Source organism: Mytilus californianus, unplaced genomic scaffold (genome assembly GCF_021869535.1).
Source record: "Mytilus californianus isolate M0D057914Y unplaced genomic scaffold, xbMytCali1.0.p SCAF_15, whole genome shotgun sequence".
Classification (NCBI taxonomy): domain Eukaryota; kingdom Metazoa; phylum Mollusca; class Bivalvia; order Mytilida; family Mytilidae; genus Mytilus; species Mytilus californianus.
In genome coordinates, this window is record NW_026262637.1 from 14432248 (window position 1) to 14453220 (window position 20973).

The following is a 20973-nucleotide window of genomic DNA, read 5'->3' on the forward strand; positions in this document are numbered from 1 at the left end:
AGCGATCAGAGAATACAGCCGTATACCCCAGCGACTCATTTTACAAAAAAATCTTACGAGAAATTTCGATAATTAAAATCATTATATTGACAAAAAAATCATCATCACGTGTTCTTAATTACAACAATATGACCGTCAGAGTAACTGAAATTTGAAATCCATTACAAATATTCAATAAAAATGACAATAATGATCTCAATCTGCAGGGAATCACATTTTTCAAAAATGATTCTATGTTAGTGCTGTTACATCTCATTTGGAGTTGTGTTGTATGTCACCACGATTTTTGATTCCCTAGTGTAAATTTTCCCTTTTTAGACGGCGAAGTTCCTTTGGCTCCATCATACGGTGTTTATATATCCCAACTCGTTCGTTATGCCCGTGTGTGTAGTGATGTCATAGATTTTAACGAACGTAATCAATGCATCACTGGTAAATTATTAAGTCAGGGATTTCGTTACCATAAATTGCTTAAAACTTTTACTAAATTATTTCATAGATACATAGATTTGATTAGTAAATTTGGCTGTACCTGTAGAAAACTTATTAAAAAATATCACGGTAATTTTGTACTAAAAGCGCGGAAATCACTATGTGATCCGTGTAAACTCATCGAACCTTTAAACAAACTTATTAGTAAAGGTTATCTTACCAATGTTGTAATTAGATCTTTGAATGTAGTTTACATTGGCACAAATATCGATTTTGTCATCAGCAAATTAATACATGACTAAATTTGTATTCTTTTCAAACGGTTTTTTGGGATGTATAAATACACATCCACGTTCATCTTCTATATAGAGATTACTCTATCTATATATTACATTATTTATATAATAGTTATTGAAGAACTGGTCATTATCGTGATATTTGGACTGCCCACAGGACAGTGGTATTGACTAAGACAGCGATAATGACCGAGCCGTTTATTTCATTGAGGAACCATGTTTTTAAAAATTCTCATAAATTCAAATTGTTCAAAGCAAACTCGAGTTATTGTACGGTTTCTATAGGAAAGAGTGAAGACCAATCATAGTGATAACTATAAGTCACTGCCATTCATTTAAGTGCAATTTTTCAGTATTTGAATACTAAATAAAGTTTTCTATAATTTTATAATTCTTGTTGCTGAGTAGTTTGACTCTTCCAGCATCGGAAAGTACGGCAAAACGATCATTTGAGTTGTCTGTAGCAGACGTGCATTCCAGTTCAGCCATGTTCCAAACGTCTGAATCGCGATTGTGTTTTATTAAAGGGACATCACTCTAAACAGAGAAACCACGCCCCACTGGTCATTAACATGTAAAAGTCCGTTAACGACTGGTTTTTTGGTTCATTTTTTCTGTTAAAGACTGATGGAATTTTTTACTAAAGAAAAAAGAATGTCATGTGGCCCCTTGTTATCCAATAAGAGAAGCTTATTCTTAACCGATATGAAATAAACATATTTATTAACAGGTTAACTCCGAACTATCCCACTGCCTGTCGCTGCTTTTATTTTTGCATTGCACAAGTCATGTCTTCTTTGACTGTCCAGGACGTTAAAACACTAAATCCCTGGGATATGTCTTAGTTGATTTTAGTCTCTGATGCATGATTTTTTATTATTAATTGTTTTTGGCTTTTAACGAGCTTTCAGTAACTGCAAGTACTCTCAATTCGTAGTTTCGTGTTAATTTGACCTGTTGATACAAAGTGTTCAGTATGACGATAAATTTTCACTTTTGTTCTCGTACTAGAAACAACAAAATTATTTATTTTGTCAAAATTATTTCCGTACTCCATGTATACCTTTCAACAAAATTATTTTTATTTACCTGTGTACGTTATTTTTTTGGCGGCATTTTGTCCAAAGTTATGGTTGTCTTTTTGATATTGTTTTATATCTAACCCCCTTGTTTTATTATACCCCACGCAACGAGTTGCGAAGGGTATAATGTTTTTGACCCGTCCGTCTGTCCGTCTGTCCGTCCGTCAGTCCGTCAGTCCGTCAGTCCGTCAGTCCTATTTCTTGTCATCGCAACTCCTCTCAAACCACACAACAGAATTTCACGAAACCTTTTTAGATAATAAGGACATACTATGTAGTTGTGCATATCGACAGGAAATTACGATTCAATTTTTTTTCCAGGAGTTACGCCCCTTTGAACTTATTTGCCAAATATACTACTGCAACCTTTTGTCATCGCACCTCCTCTCAAACCACACAACAGAATTTCATGAAACCTTTTCAGATAATAAGGACATACTACGTAGATGTGCATATCGACAGGAAATTAAGATTCAATTTTTTTCCAGGAGTTACGCCCCTTTGAACTTATTTGCTTTAATGTACTACTGCAACAGTTTGTCATCGCAACTCCTCTGAAACCACACAACAGAATTTCATGAAACCTTTTTAGATAATAAGGACATACTATGTAGATGTGCATATCAACAGGAAATTAAGATTTTCTTAGTGTTACGCCCTTTTGAACTTATTTGCTTTAATGTACTACTGCAACAGTTTGTCATTGCAATTCTTCTGAAACCACACAACAGAATTTCATGATACTTTGTAGATAATAAGGACATACTACGTAGATGTGCATATCGACAGGAAATTATGATTCAATTTTTTTTCTAGGAGCTACGCCCCTTTGAACTTATTTGCTTCAATGTACTTTTGCAACAGTTTGTCATTACAACTCCTCTGAAACCACACAACATAATTTCCTGAAACTTTGTAGATAATAAGGACATACTATGTAGATTTGCATATTGACAGGAAATTATGATTCAATTTTTTTTTCTTACACTTATTTTATTTCTCCAATGACAATGTGGGGACGTGGGGAATGTGAGTGCGCTCACTAAGGTTCTTTAATTAATTTTATATTTACATTGTGTCATAGATCAAATTTATTCGTTCAGTGTATGTTCACTTTATTTGTTAATATGTCTTTGATTGAGTTAAGCCATTTCAATTGATATTTTATAGCGTGTCTTTCTATGTTGTGATGTTACACTATTGTTTCAGGAAGGGTGAAGGTTGGCGCCTAAACGTTTAAACCCGATGCATTTGTTTTCACCTGTTCTAAGTCAGGAACCTGATGTTCAATGGTTGTCGTTTGTTGATGTGGTTCATAAGTGTTCTCGTTTCTCGTTTTTTATATAGATTAGACCGTTGGTTTTCTACACTAGTTATTTTGGGGGCACTTTATAGCTTGCTGTTCGGTGTGAGCCAAGGCTCCGTGTTGAAGGCCGTACTTTGACCTATAATGGTTTACATTTACAAATTGTGACTTTGATGGAGAGTTGTCTCATTGGCACTCATACCACATCTTCTTATATCTACCTAAGTATTACTATGTTCCTCTTAATAAGCGACAACAGTAGCTAACCGGACAAACTGAAAATCGATTTTGAATATACATATTCTAAATAAATAAATTAACGGAATCGCATCAACTCAAACGCAGGGAGACAGGTGCTTTGACCGGGTTAGCGTCTTCTGCTTTTCTGCTACATTCTTGCATGCATCATCCGGCAAGCGAATCCAGCCCCAATCAAAGTCACAATAGAGAATATTATCACACAAACGGTAAATTAACAGATCAGATGACTTTTCTAGTATCTTAAGATCTAAGACTGCAAAAACATGTTTGTCATGAGTTTTCATGCAGACACATCGTTTCGATCAACCAATTTGTGCTGGCTACCTTAACACTTGCTTAAGTCGATTTCAGTTGTCCCTTCTGGTTCAGTTTTTTTTCTTCTTCAGTTTAGTGCATGTCCCTGTTAATGGGATCCGTTTAATGTGAAAATGCACGACCGTTACATATCATTTGAGATATGAAATCGTCTTACGACGGGACTGAGGGTATCTATTGGAAAATAAAGAGAATTTAAGAATAAGAAAACTGAAATCGTCACATTAATACTACTTTAAAGTTGTCTTTCTGTGTCAATTTCAAGAACACTACCTATAAAGTAGACTTTTGAGGTTTCGTTATAGCGTATGGCCAGGTTCACTAAGACGAATGATATTCAATCACTCAATAGTATGTTGGATAATAAGTGACAGGACATAATGAATTTATATAAGCGTTTAATGAAAGAACCCGGCAAGATGCTTTTTCTTTTGTCAATGAGATGGTTTTGCATTATTTCCATTTCATACAAATACAAAATCGAGAACGAGCTATACATAGTAGCTTTTAGATGCATATTAGCTCCTTTGGGCCCTCTACTTTTCAATTATCTTAATCTTAAATAACATGCTAACATTCGTGTATTGGACAATTCCTCAGTTAAATATATGATTTTTTTCAACAATGAATAGTTGTTTCATTGGCAATCTCCTTATTTTTATATTCTTCAAATTTCTCGAAAATCAGAACAATTCTCCTAAGCGATACTGACGTGAAGACGAATATAGCACTGCTTTAAGTCTAAATTTCAGTTTTTCATATATACATAGATTTGTGAGTGTGATAAATGTTTTGATTTGTTCAGTAACATTCGCAAAACACACATTTCTTTGACTGTCATATCTATAGTTCTGTATAGTTTAGATCCACACCATTCATCGCCATTTCAAAACATGTGTTTTTCAGTTGTCTTGGTGAATATTTCAGGCTTAGAAAACCAACGACTGATCAACACGAACCCCAACGAAAACCGGGAGTTAGTAGATCCTCTTTGTTGTTTTTCTATAAAATACGTTGAAATATTTTTTGATTAGGCATCAATCAATAGTGGATTGCCAATTGACTCTAATCTAACACTAACACATCACAAAATTCGTAAAACATTGGTCGGTCACGACAATTTTCCAACCAATGAACTTGACCGAAAGGGAAATTTCGATATTTAACACAATTTTTCATGACATAGGATAGACAAGACCATGATCAGTAGAAACAACACAGACATTGAAAAAATAAAACAGCACAAAGTAAAACACTGAAAACTTAAGCAACACGAACACGTCTTAGACAAAACTAAGAGCAATTTTAGGTACTCCAGAAGGGTAAAAAGATCCTATTCCACATGTGGCATCCGTTATGTTAACCGATGGAAATAAAATCTTTCTGTGTCCTCATTGTTGTATATGATACAATATATAATTTTGCAATACAATACCGTTCTTTAACAAAAGAAATGTTAAAAGTGACAGGTCGATTTTTAAAAAGGCAAGTTGTGTGCCAAAAAAATACAAGGACTGTAAGAAGTTATAAAATAAAATATTAAACTGATGGAACATTTTATGTTCATGTGAAGGTATCAATTTAAATGTTCAAGCATACAATAGCAAACTTTGGTTCGTTTATGATTTTTTTTTTTTTTTTTTAATTTGTAATTTGGAGTTATCATACCGTTAGAAATAACCGTATAATAAAAGTGATCTCGTTTAATGTTTAAAGAACGATAATTCATTTTCAACTATTGAAGGAAAAATAAAATAAGTTTGGTCTGCACAAAAATTGATTTCATTGTTTCTGATCTAAGAATGATATAATGAGGGCTAAGTAAAAACTAATATGTGTTAGATTTTATGCTTTGAAAACTGATATTGAAATGAAATTTATATGTAAAAGATATAAACCATGTTTTAAACACTGATTTCAACTTAACACTTTATTTGCATACGAAATCCTTTGGTGAGAGCACATCCCATGACTTGCCGGCAACTGGCGGTGGTCCACTGCAAACGGAAAGCCCTGTATCCTGAATCAAATTTGGATGATCATTCATCATTTGTCGGAGCCATCTTATATGACAGTCACAAATCCAAGGGTTAAAGTCTAAATAAATTACAGAAAGGTTTGGGTTGTATTTCAAATCAAATACTCCCTCTTCAAGTGTTGTTAAATTGTTCGAACTGAACCAGAGTTCCTGGATATCCGTCATTCCATGAAACGTTCCAACTTCAATTTTTGTTACTTGATTTGAATCAAAGAAAAGTTGTTTTAAAGCAGTGAGTCCATTAAAAGTGAGATTTGTTAAAACCGACGAGACGTGGTCTTCCATAAAATCTAAAATTGTTAGCTTATTAAGTCCATAAAATGCGTTGTCCTCGATTGTTGTAATAGCGCCTTTCCATACTTCTATAGTTTGTAGGTTTGTCAATGTTCGCAGCGCATATGATGGAATTACTGTTATCTGATTGCCCACCACATCAAAATGCTGTAAAGTTCTAGGGAAGTATGTTGTATTTGGGAAAGTCTTCAGAGCATTAAATCTGAATTCTAAATTCAATAACTTCTGATTCTTTACAAAAGCTAATGGAGAAAAACTACCATCTACAAGTTTGTTAAAACTGATATCAATTTCAGAAGCATTTACCAACGGATCAAAGGCATGGTCTTCAATTGATTTGAGTTGGTTGTATCTTAGTTCGAGGTATTCAATTGAAGATGCATTCACAAAACTATTGGCTGTTAAAGTTGTTATTGGATTATCAAAAAAATACAGTGTAGTAAAATTTGGGGGTAAACCTTGTGGTATTGTCATATATGATCCACCTGAGAGATCCAAAGTTTGAATGCTTGGTATGTTAAGGGCGCCATTGAGAAAACTGGTTTCTTTAAACTGGTTACCACTCAAATCTAGATTCTGTAGTTGTTTAAGACCCGTGAATGTATCTTTTGGTATGGAATTGATGTTGTTATATCCAAGGTTTAAGGTCAATGTATTTTGGGGTAAATCTTTTGGAACCTCTGATATCCCAGTTCCATTACAGAAAACTATAGTATTGTCAGCACGGCAATCACATGGAGAAGGACAGTCGTCTGCTATAATAAACGTCAACCTCAGTAATGATATCAACACGCATGTAAATGCAGAGTGCACCATGGTCATTTTGGTCCTTAACTGAAAATTTGGAAATTTGGAATTGTGTATTTTAAGTAACAATGACGTTGACTGACCTATGGTAATCTGTAAATCAGTATGATATCGATAAGAATACTTATCTATATATATATATATACATGAAGAAAAAGGAACATTTTTTCAAAATATATATTTGGCAAACAAAACAAAATACCTTTGCTTAAATTAATAAATTATCATAGAGAGGCGAAAGATACCAAATGGCCATTCAAAATCAGTTTGATCAAAACTGCGATTTGAAACTATTTATACTGTTTATCCATATCCGATTTGAACCAATTAAAATATTTTGCTTACCTTAGACACTTGACTTATTTATGAAGAAAAAAGTAAAATAACAAAAATACCGAACTCCGAGGACTCTGACTTATTTATGAAGAAGACAAATGCCTGTATATTGAGACAATAATGATACCGATTGCCCTAAAGTCACATTATTTACCTTACAACCTTACAACAGATAGATAAATACTAACAATTCTTCAAGGTTAATACATGTTCATCTTACCACGTCTAGTATTTAAAGTGATTCAACCTTCACAAATATAGATAAAATGTCATCAACACACAAGCATTCCCACAGTTTTATATTTACATTTATCATAAATATAACTATACCCCCTCTTCACAACTAACGTTCTGAATTTTGATAGAAAGGTTCATGTCAGTATGCTATACTCTATGATGCCTTTTTACATTGTTTTATTGATTCACACTTTTCTTGGGCAGCTTTGGTATGTAAAGGACCAAACGTATCCTGTGTCGTCTATCTTACCTTATTTCGACCCTGAATAAGCCACTTACCACTTGATCATGAGTGTGTGATAGTATGACTGGTATTCCGTTTAATGCAGGATATGCTTACTCTTTCGACGTTCCGGTTCTTACTGAGTTTTATCGTCATGCGATATCTGTTATTTTAAGTCCTATATTTGTTGTTTTTGTATATTTATACTTCATCTGTATTCAGTATTTGTACGTATGTTCTTGTCACGAATAATCATGAAATGTTTGTCATGCGATATTCAGAAGACAGTAGTTAATCCTTTTCCAGGTTCTATTTAAAAGAAATTCTAGCATAACTTATAATTATACGAAACAGTAGGCACAACTTTGTAGGATTTGATATCTTCAAAACAACGTATTTGATTGCATTTATGTTAAAAAAAATGCAATAAATACACGTATTGCTCTTACTACTTTTATTAATGTGTGATACATTTGAAAAGGTTACCTTTCATGCTTAACAATATTGACATGAAATTGATAGTCAATTTTAATATTACCTGTAGGCATACTGGTTTTGTCTGAATAACAAAATTAATTTATGTAACTCCTTATTTAAGTACATTAAGTGCCAATCTGCATTAGAATCAGGCAATGGTGAAAACTTGACAAACTAAAACCCACTCAAGTTGACATCAATTTATGTTCAAAATGTATAATGGTGCACGAATATAACACTCTTTTCCTTTTCCTGTTCTGGTAATTTAAGATATAATTTGGTTGAAACGCACGAGAAATTTACAATTAAGTGGAGCTAACTGCGTAATTAGCTATCATTCTAACTAAAAGATATCTTGAGATTTCTCGAATTACCAGACACGCAAAACGAAAGACCTACCATTTCTAACTCAGGATGAGGGTAACTCCAAAATAGGATGGTTAGGTTAGTGGGTTTTTTCGGCCATGTTTTGATTTTTTTTTCAAAATTACCTGATTCTTACAAAGACTGGCACTCAAAATCAATAAAAAAAAACCAATTTATATTTTTCCTGACTCTAAATCGCTCAAACTGTTTAAGTGTTAATTTTGTGATCAGCACAAACGAAGTCGTTTGGTTGTAAGCTATCCCAAGCTTTTCCAGCCACTTTTGGTGGTCCACTACACACTATAAGATGTGGATCCTGAATTACATTAGGTTCATCGTCCATTTTCTGTCGTAACCATCTAAGATGACAGTCACATATCCAAGGATTGTCGTCGATGAAAAGGGCAAATAACTGTGGAACAAAAGTTTTGTTAAGAACTTCTGGTACAAGTGATGTTAGTTTGTTGGAACTCAACCACAACTGTTGAATGCTTCTGGTAGATTGAAACGCTCCAGGTTCTATTTTACTTATATTATTCAAATCCAGGAATACATTCTGTAAACCAGTAAGACCATTAAATGTTAAATTTGTAATAGACGAAACATGGTCTTCCATCATGTCTAAGTATGATAGTTTATTCAAACCATAAAATGCATTATTTTCGATGTCGTTTATCGCCCCTTGCCAGAAAGCCATTGAAGTTATGTTTGTGAGGGTTCGGAAAGCATAAGCTGGAATAACTTTTATCTTATTGCCAACGAAATCCAAACTTTGAAGCGAAACTGGAAAATGAGAAGTGTCAGGAATTGTCTTCAAATTGTTGAATCTGAATCCCAAATTTATCAACTTCTGATTCTTTACAAAAGTCATTGGACCGAAACTTCCATCGACTAATTTGTTGAATGCAAGATCGATTTCAACAGCATTCACAAGCGGATCAAATGCATGATCTTCAATTTTGTTAAGTTGCGTGTTATCTAAGTACAGAAATTGAATAGTAGAATGATTTACAAAACTTGTTGCTTTCAACGTTGTTATTGGGTTGTAATAAAAGTATATTCTGATCAAGTTAGGCGGCAGTTCCTTTGGTATTGTTATAAAGGAATTATGCGTCAAATCTAACACACGAAGACTCGGTATATCCAAGGCTCCCTTTTCAATGCTACTTTCTTTAAAATTATTTCCTGAGAAATCTAGCCAAGCTAATTTAGTGAGGCCAACGAATGCAGTTTTTGCAACAAATTCTATCGGATTATTTCCAATATATAGAGTCTCAGTGTTTTTAGGTAAATCACTTGGAACATTTGTAATACCGGTCATATTGCAGTATACAGTTGTGTAGATACATTTACAAGGTGATGGACAGTTTTGTAACAATACAAAGTCGGGCACTAATATGAAAACAATGACAAGTAAGGAACCAGGTAACATCATCATTATTTATATCTGGAATGGAAAACATGTCCAGATTATATATTACAAATTCAAATATTTAACTTATTACAATGACTCAACGATTTCTACATTTGATATAAAGTTTATATTTCCAAGTAAGTAAAAACGATAATTCATTGGGGTGTGTCATTATCTCCATTATAGAGGACTTCTTTAAATGGAGGTTATTGAACTTAGGGTTCTTGATGGTGGAGATTAAGTCATCTTTCCGATAACAATCTAAGGACGCCACCATTATTTGTTGGATCGGTATGGAATATTTATGTCACAGATTACCACGGATTTGCTGAAGTTGTCGGTACCATAATCTCCTTCAAGTTGACTTGCATACATTGCGTAGAAATCATTATTCACAGCCATCTCTCAAAAGAAACATGTTTCGAAGCAGTTGAATTTTCAAATTAAAAAAGTCGTTACCAAAAAGTTTTATGCTAACAGATTTGTGTCAATTGATATATTTTTTTTCAAACTATCTTTCATCAACAAATACTGTATAATAAATAATGGAAAACTTGGTATGAAAACATTAATTCAAAATAAATAATATCATAATTGTTTAAGTTATAAAGACAAACTTACTATTGATTAAGTCTTGTTTCATTGAGTTATCTTTCAAAAGTCCCATTAAGGTATGTTTGTACTTGTTAAGGCCTCAAAATAGTTTCGTTGTCTTCAATAATATAACAGATAAATAAAGTATGTATTGTTTGGTTATTTGGAGATTTATATTTTTAACTTGTTATGAAATTCCAATGATATACGAAAGATACAAAATCCTTTAAGATACAAAATCGGAAATTCAGGGGTTTATACATATGAAAGTGTGAAATGAAATCGACAGAAATTATATGAACAGACATAGAGAGACGTGTATAGATCCAAGATTCTACTTTATTTAAGGTTTTGAAATAATAGTATTTATTGAATATAGGAGGATTTGCTTTAATAACATTTTGATAACAATATCTACAAGCTAACTCATTCGCTCAAACAATACTTCTAAACCAAATCGGTCTTCATGATATTTATTGTAGATATGTTCTATATTGATTGACTGGTGGCTGAATAACGTCCAGTGCATGGTATAAAAAATATGCTTATTCAGAGCATTAAGGTGTTAAGAATAAATAAATTTGGGATAGGGTCAGACATTTTGTCTTGCTACCGGCCAGCTACAGAACTTTGAGATAGTGGTTGTTCTAGTTCTTTATTGTGCAGAGATCGTGACACTTTCCTTACACGAAGCATTCAATGTCCCTATTGAGGCCGGATGTGACTACCAATTTTTACAACTCTTATAACCAAACGTTCAACACGTGGCGGTGTTAAACTAGTTTGTTGGCGCCAACCCTCACCTAACCTGGGATAGCGGTGCAACGGCACTACCCAAAATCGAACCATACAAAACAAGAAATGAAAAACAAATTTGAGAAACAGCAACAAACGACAACCACTGAATTACAGGCTCCTGACTTGGGACAGGCACATATAGAATGTGGTGGGGTTAAACTAGTTTGAAGGCGCCAACCCTCCACTAACCTGGGACAGTGGTGTAACAGTACAACATAAGAACAAACTATAAAAATCAGTTGAAAAAGGCTTAACTCATCAGATGGATACAACTAGAAAAACAAAAACACAGAGTGGACGTGGATGGGTACTTATACATCCCCACAGTAAAAAGTCACTAAGTACAGATCTAAGAGTACTCACAGTTGCCGACAGCTAGTTCAAAGTCAATAACAACTAATTAAAGAAGTCATGCATCTAAGACTAAGCCCAGAAGCCCAGGAATGACGATATGTATATGCCACAGTCAACCAGAAGATGACATGATTTTCAGCATGCTAGCTACAATGGTAACAGCCAATATTAAACCCCTATCACTATAACTGGAACCATTATACTGACTCTAAACCAACAAGTATCTGATCGCACTCTAACCTTTGTGTGCTTGGTGCAGAAAGACCTCTCACATTAATGGTTCGCACGCTATAACGAGAGAACCGAAGTAGTAAATTCCAGTTTGGCTCAGTCAGAAATCAACCCAATGACCTCTCCCATTTACGGTTACTAAGCTACAACGAAACAATCGAAGAAGTCCTTGAAATTAGGGAATTAACAATTGATTGTTTGTGTAATTCAAAACAGTGTATCATATTCTTTACAACGTGCGCTATTATCCTTTATATACTATAGCAGGAAAAGAAATAATATACAGAAAAAAATCTCGAAAAACTGAGTCTAAAATGTAGAACTTGACTACAAAATAAAATGTATATAGTGTTGTCCTAAACACCTATTAAGTAAAATTTCAACAGTCAGGTGTATTAACCTTCAAAATTACAATGCAGTATACTATTAATCACATCTCTATATACTTTTAATCAAAATACGATTTTTAATCAACAGTTTCAGTCTATTTGCAAACAAAGTCGCTAGGTTTAATATCGTCCCAGGCCTTTCCAGCTAACTTAGCAGGTCCATCACACGTAACAAGATGTGGATCTGGGATTCTAAATGGACCTTTGTCCAGAATTTCACGTAACCATTTCAGGTGGCAGTCACACATCCATGGGTTACCGGTGATAGACACAGCTACCAGATGTGGTAGAAACTGTGTATCTAGCACACCAGGTTCCAATGACACAAGTTTATTGAAGTCTAACCAAAATATTTTGAGGTTTTTTAACGAATTAAATGTTCCATTTTGAATTTTGCTGATATTATTACCCGACAACCATAATGTCCTCAATGAATCAAGACCGTTGAATGTCATATTTGTTATTATTGACACGTTGTCATCTGCGATGTCTAATTCGTACAGATTGTCCAATCCATTAAATGCGTTATCCTCTAATTTTGTGTAAGCACCTTCCCATAATAACAGGTGTGTGAGATTTTTTAGCCGCTTGAAAGCGTTTAATGGAATAACGGTAATATTGTTTCCAAGGATACTAAGCATAGTCAACGAAGAGGGAAAATATGACATGTCTGGGAGGGTTCTAAGCATGTTGATACTTAGATCTAAATGTGTCAGCTTGATATTTTTCATAAATATGCTTCTACTAATGCTGCCATCTAGTAACTTATTTCCACTCAAGCTTATTTCTATAACACTGGATAAAGGATCGAATGCATGTTCCTCAATAAACGATATGTGGTTGTCATTTACATACAAATAAATGATGGACGTAGCATTCACGAAATCGTTTGCTTTTAGACTGGTTATAGAATTATAGAAGATGGTCAGTCTCAACAAATTAGGCGGGAGTTCTCGTGGTATTGACGTGAACAAGTTCGATGACAAATCGAGAGTCTCTATAGTAGATATATTCAAGGTACTTTTTTCTATACTGTTTTCATTCAATTGGTTTCCATAAAGTTGAAGATTTTTTAGTTGATATAACCCTTGAAAAGCAGTTTTGGGTATATGACTGATTTGGTTGAAGTTTAGATTTAGATTCATTGTTTCTTTTGGTAAATCTTTAGGCACTTCGGTCATTCCTTTGCTGGTACAGGTGACAGTAATACCAAAGCAGGTGCACGGTTGTGGACATTTGTCTGCTATTATAGTCGTCGATATCAGAAGGCACAGGACTGTTTCTTTTTTTATAAATACCATCTAGAAAATGTGTAAGTAGATAAGAACCTGTAAGTAATGAAATTGTGATATCAATAACACTACAAAAAGTATTTAGTTATGCCCGTTCAAATATAATTGATGTTCTTTTCGAATATAGTTATACCTTATCACCAACCTAGTAGTCAGCACTTCTGGGTTGACATGAATTACCATTCATATGGTCATAATCATAAATAAACAGTTTATTTAACAAACAAAAAATAGAAATACTAAGGATGTTCTACCCCAGATATAGATAACTTTAGCTGCATTTGGCAAAACCTTTGTAATTGTGGGTTTTCAGTGCTCTTTGACTTCGTATTTTATTTGGTCTTTTACATTTTTTTTTATTTGAGCGTCACTGATAAGTCTTTTGTAGACGAAACGCGCGTTTGGTTAACTTTAAACCTGGTATGTACGATTAGTTAATTCGAGAATTGAATGCACAGTATCCTCGTTTTTCTTTTTTGTTATTTCAGCTCTTGTAAGTTTGACTATTCGGATGCCCAAATATTTTAGTCTAAGCAGGCATCGATGTCTCAAGAAACGTTATTTATCGAAATGCAACTCTGGTCCATCAGAATAGCTTCCAGATAAATGATATAATTGCAATTGGTTTAAACCTCTGGTGTGAACCTATACACCCCAAGGGTATCACTAGTTAGTGATTAAGCATTATTTCGGGTGTCTAAATACTAAATACGTATGTTACATTAAAAATGTATAGACAAAGTTTTTGAATTCATTTTTAATAGTTTTTTATCAATGATCACCCTGAATATGCAAAGCTCCGATTCTGAAATTTATATCGAACAATTTACCTACTAGTAGTTTGTGGTTTCTAAATACTATGACAGGTATTACATGCATAACAGATATTTGTCCAAACACCTGGTTCCAACTCCATTTGTAGGTAATGCGGTTCATTCTTTTTCGTTGCAACACAAGTAGCCTGATTTATGAGATTTTAATTGATATTGATCTACCAACATCAAAACAACCACTTACGTTTATATTTCTAATACTCCGTTTGTACCGCTGCTGTGAACTGTCAACATACCGAGGGTACCATACATCCAATATACAAAGTTGGTCCAACCAAGAGCTTGCACGAGGTCGATACCGCAGCTGGGGCATCATTCATCAAGTAGCCAGAGCTGGCCTTATCCGTCCAGGAGATTGCATGGGGTCGATAACAGTGCTGGTGGACTGTGGGAAAGCTATGGTACCATCCATACAATAGCCAGAGCTGACCTGATAGACTCCGAGCTAGCGCTGGGTTGATACCGCTGCTGGTGGACTGTACATAAACGGATAGTACCATACACTCAGTACCCAGAGCTGATCAAAGTGATACATTTTAACTGCACATTTACAGTTTATAGATTATGTAGCTGTTCTGTTTCAAATCCCTCTGGCAATGTTGATCGTAGATAATTCCGGTTGTTTATATGTCATTGTTTGTTTTTATTCACTCAAACGATTTACTTATGTCCTTAGTTTCCAAAATGATAGCATGTTGTGGGCACTAAAATGCGGTATTTTGCGTTTATATTGACTTACTAGTAGTATATTACCTTGAAAAACAATATTTCGCTAACGCTATCAACGCTTCAAAAATAAGTTTCTACTTACAGAAAAGGTTAAATTCTTCGGATCTACAACTGAACCAGTTTTGACAGCCTTACACGATACATTTGTCTTATCTCTTTACAGTATATAATAAGTCTTTAATGATATAGAACCTTTTCACACGTAGAACACTTTTTCTCTCCATCGGAATTGAAATATTAAATTCATAAATAGTTGTATGTCTCATATATAGCACATACTATTTTAACAGTAAACAAAAGTTTATTCGTCAAACTGTTGATACGTCCAGGAATGCTTAATAAACGTATAATAATGAAGATGTAAGTGGACGCATTTCTACATGTGCCGGTCCCAATTTTGTATTCCATGATTTGTTGTTTTTGTCATAATAACATTACTAAGATTATTGCATCAGATGCGCATTTCGACAATTAATGTCTCGTCAGTGAAGCGAGGTTAACATTTTGGTAAATCCAAAAAACCTGATACATACGCTAAAGAGCTGATCACCGAAAATTGTTCAAAGTATAATACTAAATTTTGTCATTAAAAGTCTTTTTTTTTTATTGTTTTCCGTTTGTTTTTGGTTTTTTTCGGGGTTTTTTTTGTTTGTTCGAAAGCTTTCATATCTTGTTATATTATGTGGGTATTTCCTCATCATTGAAGACCTGTAGAATAGCGTGTTCACTTTCCGATCCTCATCGAAAACTATGTCAAATTCATGTTTTAAACTGTAGCAAATCTCGTTAACTAGTATTTATGCATTTCTTTACAAAATACCATAAACAATGAGAACAATGTTCATACTACATGTTCATAAGAACCTATACATTAGCTTTAATTGGATTTATTATCATCTACTTACTTTACATAGGTTTTTTTAATGTTTTATTTTATAAATTATCTATAAAAACCAAAGACGCCATTCCAGCGGCTCTAACAAATTACTTTTCAAATAACTTGTCATTAAAGCATATGTAATTAAACTGAAATTAATTTTCGCATACAAAGTCATCGGGTTTCAAGACATCCCATGCCTTTCCTGCAACTTTGGGTGGTCCACTGCAAACAATAATATGTGGATACATTATAGTGTATGTTGCATTGTCCATCTTCTCCCTCAGCCATTTCAGGTGACAGTCACAAATCCATGGATTAAAATCCATGAATACTGAAGACAAACGTGGCATAAATTTGGTATCGAGGACCCCAGGGTCGAGGGTACTAAGCTTGTTATCACTCAACCATAGATCTTGTATGTTGGTCAAGGAATGAAATGCTCCTGTCTCTATTTTACTTATCTTATTGTCGGCAAGGTATATTGTTTTTAATGCTGTAAGTCCATCTAATGTATAATTAGTAATCTTTGACGAAATTTGATCGTCCATAAAGTCTATAATTGTTACTTTTGTTAATCCGAAAAATGCATAGTCAGCTAGCGTAGAAAGAGTACTGTCCCGAATCTCAATAACCTGGATGTTCGGAAGATGTCGGAAACCAAACGATGGTATTACAGTTATGGGATTGCCAACGAAATCAAAATTTTGTAAAGATGCAGGAAAATATGTCATGTTTGGAAATGTTTTAATATTGTTGTATCTCAAAGATAAATACGTCAGATTCTGATTTTTGAAAAAGGCTGTTAGAGGTATTCCACCATCCTCCAACTGGTTAAAGCTAATGGCTATGTTTATGGCACCGGTCAGTGGATCGAATGCGTGTTCTTCAATCTTGCTTAGATTTGTATTACTTACGGTTAAATACTGAATGGAAGGGTATTTAACAAAACTTGAAGCAGTCAATGTTTGAATTGGGTTATAAGCTATCGCAAATCCAATAAGTTTAGGAGGTAGTACTTGTGGAATTGAAGTGAAATCATTAATCGATAGATCCAAATCGGCAATGCTAGGCAAATCAAGTGCACCATCTTGTATACTACCTTCTTTAAACTGGTTATTTGTAAGATCAAGTGACTGAAGATGAATCAATCCTGTAAATGAATCTTTTGGTACTCCTTTTATCTGATTTGATCCGAGATTTAAAGAAATTGTCGTTATTGGTAAATCCTTTGGTATTTCAGTAATCCCTGTCCCATTACAATACACTTCGGTATTTGTGTTCTGACAAGTACAAGGGGAGGGACATTCGCCTGTACTCGTGGTAAATAACATCAGATGGAGGTACAGGGTAAACGTTTTAACTGTCATCATACTTACATTGACCGTTCAAGTGCGCTGAAATAAAATTAACTTTGACTCTAAATTATTTTGTCTATATCAGGCAACATTGAACTTGCACAGTTTTTACCGTTAGTAGGTTTTTTTTCCATTACAGCAGGGGTATAAATATCATAAATTGGTTAAAGGTTTTACCAGACAGTATCATAAAAGAGATTTTAATTTTATCTGCAGGAATTCACAAATGTCATATTTCGCATCAAGCTTTTGCGATCTTTAAGATATTTACAAAGTTTAGGAATTGCTCTTCAAATCTCTCCCATATGCCATAAAAACTAACTGGTATTGTAAATAGATTATAATGAATATACAATTGGTTGTTTTCAGTCTATGCATTTTTTGTATTATGGGGGATAATCAGAAATTCGCTAATGACTTGTTTGAATCAATACTACTGGTTGTACTCTCTAACGTTTAATGGTTTTAAATTTCTAAAGTTTTGGTTCCGAGCGTACTTGATAAAACACGTGTTGTAAAGTCATAGTATTTATTTTGATATCAATATATTTTTTTTGAAATATAAAATTACAAAGCAGAACATGTGTGCCTTCTAAAAATGTGCTTAATGCTCAATATGTAAACTACTCTTGAAATATGACGTTACAAGGTAAACCGATTTCATCAATATTACATTCACAGGAGCTTTTCTTCAGGGTGTAGTCGTCAATATATAAAATCGCTTTTAGTATAAAGTCGGTGATGGTTTTTTTTCGTAACTGCATTGTGACCTTTAGACAAATATCTACAATTTCAGTAGGACATAACACGTTAAGAGTATCTCGGTTGAAAATAAACAAATATTGAGCAATGCATAAAACTTTTTACTTTAGAGAAAAACAACGCGAAAACATAAACATATAAGTTACGTCCCTCTTATGCTGATTAACTTAAGATATAATGGTATATACATCGTAGCAAAATATTAGAATAACTTAATATGTACACTTACATTGTAAACTTGTGTCAAAATAGATGTGTATAGTATATACTATTATCTTTATTTGTTAAACACTCTTATTATAAATATATACACATATCTAAGATATATACACAAAACCCTAAGTTTATATATCACAAATTTAACATACCAGAGCTAGACCTTTTGCCATAAATTGCTTTACAAAAGCGATTATAAAACTTGTATATTTATGAAGTCTTTAAAACTTGTTGAAGAGAGCTTGTATTTTTGTTTGGGGCATTTTTAATTTTTTATTTTAACTCATAATTATAATAATAAACAAGAATTCGTTGTATTTTCTGTTTTATTTACATACAAAGTCACTTGGTTTAAGGTCCGTCCATGTCTTTCCCGCGACATCGGGAGGCCCTGCACAGTCCGTAAGAGTAGGAGAGCCTACTTTGTAAGAAGCATTGTCCATTTTCTCCCTCAGCCATCTTAAATGACAGTCACATGTCCATGGATTTCCGTAAATATAAACTGCTGATAGTTTCGGAATAAATGTTGTATCCAGTACAGCAGATTCTATAGTCATCAGTTTATTCTCACTAAGTCCAAGTTCTTGTAGATTTTTCAAAGGGTGCAAAGCTCCTGCTTCAATTTTAGAAACGTTATTTATGTCTAATGACAAGCCTTGTAGTGACACTAAACCGTTAAATGTTAAATTTGTTATTGTACTTGACAAGTGTCCTTGAGTTAAATCTAAAAACCTTAGATTTTGTAATCCAAAAAACGCGTTGTCTTCAATAGAGTTAATAGTTCCCTGCGCTATTGCCAGGTTTGTTAGGTTCGACAATGATTTGAATGCATGTGACGGTATAGTTGTTATCTTGTTACCATAGATACTTATTTTTTGTAAAGAACTTGGAAGATTTGATGTATCTGGTATTGCTTGTAGCTGATTATAATTTAACCTCAATTCATTTAGCTTCACATTTTTGGAGAACGCTTTAGGTCTTAAACTGCTATCGTTAAGACTGTTTGAACTTAAGTCGATCACTCGAACATTAATCAATGGATCAAAGGCATGCTTCTCGACTATATCAATTTGATTTGCTAGCATGTTAAGGTATTGTATGGACGTTGCATGTACGAAACTATTGGCCTTAAGTGTCGAAATAGGGTTGTTGTAGAAATTCAAAGTTAAAAGTTTTGGTGGAAGTTCCTGTGGAATTGAAGTAAATAGATTTGCTGACAAGTCTATCATGTCTATGCTTGACAAATTAAATGCTCCTCTTTCAATGCTATTATCTTGTAACTTATTTCTTGTCATGTCTATGTAACTAAGCTGGTAAAGTCCATCAAATGCGGTCTTTGGTATGTGAGAGATTTCGTTGGACCTAAGAAGCAATGCTATCGTATTTCTGGGTAAACCTTTTGGTATTTCTGTTATCCCTGTTAGGTTACACACAACAGTTGTGTTATTGTATAAACACCAGCATGGTGAAGGACAAGGATCAGATAAGCTGTACTGTAGACACAGGAGAACTAAAATGACTGCAATTTGCTTCAATACTGTGTACATTCTTGTTTGTACTTTGGACATTTCAAGTATCTGCAACAGATTATAATAACATGAGAGAAAAAATGCTTTTACATTTGGCAATACTAGTTTTTATCAGTATCAGTGTATATGAAAATATATACTCCGATAAAGTACCCTTGGAAGCTGGCACTCTAATTTTCCATACGGACTTTGGGCATTGGTGCATCCTTAAAATGTCAAGCTGCAATATCTAAAAATATCTAATGACATGTTTAAAGCATCTATACCATACATTCATTTTTATAAATCGTCTTGATTCTAGACAAGTTGTGGAGAAATCTAAAGAGACCACCAAAGATGTGTCATCAAACACCAGATTATTTAAAGAATAAACTCATTACGATATACATAAGACAACGCGTTGATCAGATCTCCCACTTTTTATATTGTGGGTCAGCTAAAAAAGTTTATGGAATAGAAGACAATAAAAAGGTATCATTTGATTAATGCCAATCTTTAATTATGTCAGCGTTGCATAGATGCCTCAGTCTCTGTTCAGTGCCTTCTTGGTTTTGGGTGCTTTTATATTGTTATTTAAAAGGTATACTTATTATTATTATTATTTGAAAGGTAGATGTTTTGATTATTATCATTAAATATGTAGATTTTTTTGTTATTATCATTTTAAAGGTAGATTTGATGAGGTTGACATTTTCACTCCTTAGCTTGAAAAATCTGAAGCAACGCCGCATACACGAGTCAGGTCTTCTGGCGAAATATTCTAGGCAGTGAAAAATTAAAATAATGTATCAAAAATCCCGTCAATGTCAGTTAAAAGAAACTTGGCCTTCTGAATAGCCGTGTATTGCTTACTTCAAGAAAAAGGGGTCTTTCTGGGACTACAAGCGTATTCAATCAATTACAATGTATGATTTCTATGTATATTTATACTTACGAGCCTTGTTTACACTTCTATTTCGTTTAATGTCTTATCTCTCTGAGTAGGTGCTTATCCCGTTATATTATAGATAAAGTTCTTAATTTTACAACGTGAGATGAAGCATTTTAGATTTTGTTTTTGAACTTTAGTTGAAATCCATAGGAAGATTTAGGTGTGTTTTTGGAAGTATGATACGCAAGAATATATA

The 20973-nt window shown here is 33.7% G+C and overlaps 3 protein-coding genes across 4 annotated transcripts in view; all 3 read right to left on the minus strand.

Moving 5' to 3' along the window:
• Positions 1 to 5377: 5377 nt before the first annotated feature.
• Positions 5378 to 20973, minus strand: part of LOC127725485 (leucine-rich repeat transmembrane protein FLRT3-like) — a 235926-nt gene continuing 220330 nt past the window's right edge. The window contains exons 1-2 of one of the 2 annotated variants that reach the window (XM_052232497.1): positions 7684 to 7947; positions 5378 to 6858 (exon numbers count right to left, since the gene is read on the minus strand). In XM_052232497.1, coding sequence (XP_052088457.1) covers positions 5623 to 6846 — 1224 coding nt within the window. In that variant the 5' untranslated portion in view covers positions 6847 to 6858; positions 7684 to 7947 and the 3' untranslated portion in view covers positions 5378 to 5622. Of the gene's footprint in view, positions 6859 to 7683; positions 7948 to 20973 lie in introns of those variants that run through there. The other variant, XM_052232498.1, reaches the window with a different exon arrangement.
• Positions 12221 to 16702, minus strand: LOC127725982 (slit homolog 2 protein-like). Its single transcript, XM_052233281.1, has 2 exons — positions 16139 to 16702; positions 12221 to 13337 (listed from the first exon to the last, which is right to left on the minus strand). Exons 1-2 carry the CDS (start codon positions 16530 to 16532, stop codon positions 12346 to 12348), a joined length of 1386 nt encoding a protein of 461 aa, XP_052089241.1. The 5' UTR covers positions 16533 to 16702; the 3' UTR covers positions 12221 to 12345.
• On the minus strand, positions 18487 to 19885 carry LOC127725983 (insulin-like growth factor-binding protein complex acid labile subunit). The gene has a single exon (XM_052233282.1). The coding sequence runs from the start codon at positions 19883 to 19885 to the stop codon at positions 18644 to 18646; it is 1242 nt and encodes a 413-aa protein (XP_052089242.1). The 3' UTR covers positions 18487 to 18643.

Excerpts from the sequence above, each read along its gene's own strand:
- LOC127725983 (XM_052233282.1), bottom strand. The coding sequence starts at position 19,885 with ATGTCCAAAGTACAAACAAGAATGTACACAGTATTGAAGCAAATTGCA.
- LOC127725982 (XM_052233281.1), bottom strand. The coding sequence starts at position 16,532 with ATGGACGATCAAATTTCGTCAAAGATTACTAATTATACATTAGATGGA. Across the intron at positions 13,338-16,138 it reads TGACTTTGTATGCGAAAATT|GGTTATATCAACTAAAAAAT; the intron begins AATTTCAGTTTA and ends CTGCTTTTCAAG.